General features: G+C 36.9%; 1 protein-coding gene across 1 annotated transcript; it reads left to right on the top strand.

Moving 5' to 3' along the window:
- Positions 1–5,301: 5,301 nt before the first annotated feature.
- Positions 5,302–5,778, top strand: LOC114267456 (uncharacterized). The gene has a single exon (XM_028208496.2). It carries the CDS (start codon positions 5,302–5,304, stop codon positions 5,776–5,778), a length of 477 nt encoding a protein of 158 aa, XP_028064297.2.

The raw sequence follows: 5,778 nt of genomic DNA, 5'->3' as shown, positions 1-5,778 counted from the left end.
TTTTTGAAAATTGTCAATGAAGATAAGTTGCTTGATATTTGAAATATGATGTATTGTGCTTGATGTTTAATGTATTGAATAGTAATTTATGAGGAGATTGTGAATGATACAGTTTGTTAACTTCAGACCTTGTTATATAATCATTTCTAATTTGTAAGCCCATGGACTGACTAAACACTCAAGATTTTGGCTTTTAGTTGTTATTTGGATTATGGCCAATGGATTGGCCAATTGATTTCTATCAAGGTCGTGCATTTGGGGACTCATTAGTCAATCAATTCTTGCAAGAAAGTGGAAATACCAATCAATTGGCCAATCCATTTTCGAGCCCATGGCCATGACAAACAGAAAAATAAATAAATAAATAAATAAATGCCAAAGTTTGACTTTTTTGTATAATTTGCTTGAATATTGTTTACAATCGATTCATAGTGAATCTATTAGGCACTAGACATGTTACAATCTCACAATCAATTGGAGCAAATTTGTATTGTTTAAACTTGGTTGGCAATGGTACACAATCAATTGCTCTGTACTGTTGCAATATGGATGCATTTTGTGCTGAATAGATTGGCATCCATAATCAAATTTACAACCTTACACATCAATAATCTACACATACATGGATTACCAAAATCAAATTCACATCCACATTTCATCATCCATAAAGAAGCCATCCAAATTACATCACGTCTATACAAAAAATGGTCACTAATCACTTTTGGTGAAGGGGTTAATCATCCATGTCCATTTGTTGGCCTTTAAATCATCGCTGGAAAACCTTCACCTCCATCAAATTTCTCCGCACTATAGGAACATGAAATGGCCCCATCCACATATAAATCATCAAAAGTAGATGCTTCATTATAAAGGTCAACATTAGGAAGGTAAGGATATTGTTATCACGTCACGTACCAAATATCTAAGATTTTTGAGATGGGATACATGCTCTCATTAGAAACTAGAGACATTTTTTTGTTCTTGTTAGAAACTCGATCTTTATACCACATTCTAGGCAACTTTTGTCTAGAATCATATATTGCAGAAATTTCCTTATACCGTTTATCTACAACAATCCAATTGAAGTGAGTAAAGAATTGAACAATGTTATGATCACCTTTTCAAATATCCCCTTAATGTTCCATTCAGACTTTCACTAAGTTGTGTGTTTTGCATTCCTCCAATAAATACCCACTTCATATACATGTGCGCCCACTACTATTTTTTTCTCCAAGTTCTTTTCATCCACTCATTCTCTTGTAAGTTGTATTTATCAATCAAAGAATTTTAAGCTTCAATGTAACGCCCTCAAAATAATAACAATAAACCCGTCAGATAAGACATGCATTTACATATAAACTAACCACATTCTTTTATTCATTAGTGTTCCATTACATAAGTATTACATGTTAACATCAAAACAAAATGCCTTACAGGCTTACAGCTTTCCAAGTTAACACTTGGTTACAACAAAAGAGTACTAACTCGTTTACACATTAAGCCCTTGGCTTGAAATTACATGTAATACATCAAAAGTTAAGCAACAAAAGTATGCCCGCCTCTAGCCTCCCCAGCTATGTCCTTGGAGGTGACATGCTACCAGTACCTGAAAATGATATTCCCATATAGGGTGAGCCACAGCCCAGTAGAAATATACTAAACCAACCATGAACAATGACTAAAATATTAGCAATTGATAGATGGCCAACACTGATACAATCACATAAATCATATATTTATGTCAAACGACTTACAAGTCCCAATTACTTTTCATTTCCCTTTTTTCAACAGATAGGCCTATAAGCACTACCCACATGCTCAACAGATATGTATAACAACAATATCCACATTCTCAGATAAGCAAATAAGCTATATCCACATTCTACAACAGATATGTATAACAACAATATCCACAGATAAGCATAAAAGCTATATCCACACATCACAAAGATAAGCATATAAGCTCTATCTTCACTTCTTTAGACAAGCATATGAGCTGTATCTACGGAGTTCATCCCTTATCTTCTCCCATCACTATCCGGTTTAGAGGTACATCCCCTATCTTCCCCTAAACCGCGGAGTACATCCCCTATCTCCTCCTCTACACATAACGTATATAAACACATTGGTTCTATATACAATCACCCAATACATACAGTTAATGTATTCTATCAATCGTCAAGTTCCATGACATACTTCATTGATTAGTTTCAGTTTGCCTAATCATCATGCATTGTCTACAACAATCACGACTATCCTCCACCGATAGCCCAAAGCAGTTATTTCTAAACAGAAAATAAATGCACAAATGGATATTCAATCAACATTTCATTTCCTCATTTCTCCCAATTAATTATCCCAATTAATTAAACAATGTAATTAGGCCATTTTCCATAATTACCATTTCAACCCTTAGGTCCCATTTTCATCAATGATTTAACATTCATTCTTTTTCTCTATGCCAAACATGCATCCAGGTTTATTATGAATAAAACCCCAACTTTTGTAAAATTACACAAAAGCCCCAAACTTTCACAAAATTACCAAACCAAACCCAACATCTCAAAATACCAAAATTTAAAGACAAAATCCATAGAGAGGAGTAGGATATCCCTACCGTGAAGTTTTAGCCAAAAAGGAGATGAAGACTCGAAGATCAACTTGCTCTAAATCCAAACTTTTTCAGATTAAATCGAAGCTCTCAACGCCCTCTATCTTTTTAACAAAGGCCCTAGGCTAGATTCACACTCTAGGGAGATCAAATCTTAGAGAGAGTGTAAGTGTAGAGAGAGAGAGTCTCGGATTTAGGTTTTGGATCAAAAAGAAAGTGAAAAAGTGATGTTTAAAATCGCTACTGTCCGCTGATATAAAACACTCTCGCTCGAGCGAAGACTTGGTCGCTCGAGCGACCAGACACAAAAAACTCTCGCTCGAGCCAAGAAGTTCTTGATCGAGCGAAGAAAAACCCAGACCGCTCGAGCGAAGGAAGCTCGCTCGAGCCAAGAAAGACAGCTCTCAGGTCCAGAACCAGGTGCAACCGCTCGCTCGAGCGAGCCACTCTGGCTCGACCCACCAAACACGAACCCTACTCTCGCTCGAGCGACCAACTCCTCGCTCGAGCGAAGGTCCAAAATTCTGGGCAGCAACACTAGGCTCCCGAACACAACCAACCTGTAACAAACCTGCCCAACACATCCTATAACTCAATATACAAAGTAAAGAGGATACAAACATGATAATAAACAACTACCAACATCCACGGACACATGTCCGGATCACTGTACAACAAGGGTAAACTCGGGATCGCTATATTCAATTAATTCATGCTCATTCTCGTAGTCATAAATGCAAGCTTTTAAATTGCTACTAAATTTTGAACCAAAAAAGAAAAAAGAAAAATGGTACGTTTCATAGAATGACAGGCACGACAGCAAACAAGGGGTCACTGCAGTCCATCATTCCCTGCTGTCGTGCCTGCCATGCTATGAAACGGTACCATTTTTCTTTTTTGTTTTTTTTGTTTTTTTGTTTATAAGAGTTACATTAATTCTTATTTTATTATAACAAAACAATCTATCTACCAGTCGCCATCTTCCCTACCCCTCGAGCAAAAGGTCACTGCTTTACATGGAGTAAAAAAAGCTAGTTGTTTTTTTATTATTTTTCATTTATACATTTTTGTCTTCTCTCAAACGGATTGAATGGTGTTCTCTGTCTTTGCTTCACCGTCATTCTCTCGGATTTACAGACCATTATTGTTCAACAAACTGGTATGTATATCTCTCCCTCTCTATATATATATGTATGTATGTATATATGTTTCGTATTTTATTTTGTATAGTGTATTAGTGGGTTCAACAAGTATAATGGTTTGGTTTGTTTTTTGTGAATGGATTGAGAAATACAATTGTATATTATAAGAAAAATTATTTATTATGTAATTTTGGTATACATGTTATGTATTTTTGTATAAATATTATATAATTTTTTTATGAGTTACGATAATTTATAATTCATAAATATTTTTTTTGGTAGCAATGTTACGTATTTTTGTGGTAATATTACACATTTTTATAACAATGTTATGTATTTTTGTAGCAATGTTATGCATTTTATGGTCTAAAAAAAGCTTCAATAAAAAAAATGTATAACCTTACTACAAAATACGAATTTAATTTTTTAATCATAAATTATCATAACTAACCAAAAAAAATGACATAAGATTTGTGACAAAAATACGAAACATATACCGAAAAATTATATAATAAGAGGGCATATGGTTGAGCGATGGAGGGTTTCGAAAGCTAGAGAGAGATAGCAGGAGATTCGAATGAAAAAGTGAAGAGACGGAAAAAAGGAAAAAAGTTTTTGATTAAACAGAAACGGAGGCAAAAGCAATCAATACGCCTAAAAGAACGAGGGCGTCAGACGGCGCACATGAAGAAAGAGGCAGCTAACAGGCGCGTCACATGTACGTAGCAGTAAGAGGGAAACGCATAGCTAAAACGGTTGGGTTGAAGTGCATAACAGCTCATGCATGTGAGAAGGTCCTTAAAAATCTTGATTTTTTAGGGAAAGCATGTCGGCCTGAAATGAATGATCTCGACTATCAAATTTACTGGAAGAAACTACAAATATAGGTTCCATCACCTCAGAATGCCGAGGTAATAGAATCTAGGAGGCAGTTGTGGGGATATATTTTCTGAATACCAACACGTGACAAGGTGACGCCGACGTGTCAGCCGAGGTGCCACGTGTCCTGGTTGTGACACCGAGGTTATCTCGGCAAGGCCAAGGTTATCTCTGAAAATATCGAAATCCGAGATAAATGGATAACGGGTAAGAGTCCTAGAGTAAAGAGGAACTTTACTAAGATAAGGATAAAACTTTTAGAGAGTTTATACAAACCACTCGTGGATGCACAAATCAGTAAAATTTTCACTATGTGAATTAATTTTCACACAATTTTCTTATATCGACAAAATTCAACTATTGTAGGCATTTATAAAAAATAACAGAAATTGACAATTTTCATCTATGGCAGGCATTTTTTTAAAAAAAATTGACAGAAAGTGTTCACATCAATTTGAGTGAACAATAGAATAAATAATAATAATAATAATAAAAGCCATTTGTCTTTATCACTGATGTTCCAAACAGACTCTCTCCATCCCCTTATATACATTGCACATTCATTTCACAATCCTACCCACCTCCACCTCCATCTCCCAAAAGCTTTGAACACTTCATCTTCTCCATTTCCAATTATCTTTAAACCCACCCTCTCTCTCTCTCTCTCAAATGGGGAACTACATCTCTTGCACCCTATCATCCTCACCAGGCAAAGCTCCAACAGTAATCTTCCCAAATGGAAAAACCCAACAATTCCACCAACCCATCAAAGCCGCCGAACTCATGCTCGAGAAACCCAACTTCTTCCTCGTCAACTCTCTCTCTCTCCAAATCGGCCGGAGATTCTCAGCCCTCAACGCCGACGAAGACCTCGAGACTTCCAACGTCTACCTCATGTTCCCCATGAAGAGATTCAATTCCGTCATCAATTCCACCGACTTGGGCCCACTCTTCCTCGCCGCCAACAAGGTCTCCGCCGCCGCCGCCGGCGGAATTCTTAGGGTGGCGCCGCAGCCGGAGAAGGAGGATGAGAATGACGTGGAAGATGGTTTGGCGGCGGAGTTTATGAAGCGTAGGTTGTCTGTGTGCAGGTTGAGGAAACCGTTGTTGGAGACGATTGTGGAAGAACCTGTTTGGTCGAGGTGA

Source organism: Camellia sinensis, chromosome 4 (assembly GCF_055761805.1).
Source record: "Camellia sinensis isolate YWXY chromosome 4, ASM5576180v1, whole genome shotgun sequence".
In the NCBI taxonomy this organism is placed as follows: Eukaryota; Viridiplantae; Streptophyta; class Magnoliopsida; order Ericales; family Theaceae; genus Camellia; species Camellia sinensis.
Note: the sequence above shows the minus strand (reverse complement) of the source record. Positions and strands in the feature narration are given on the sequence as shown.

Bases quoted from the DNA above. Each gene is read 5' to 3' on its own strand.
- LOC114267456 (XM_028208496.2), top strand. From the start codon at position 5,302: ATGGGGAACTACATCTCTTGCACCCTATCATCCTCACCAGGCAAAGCT.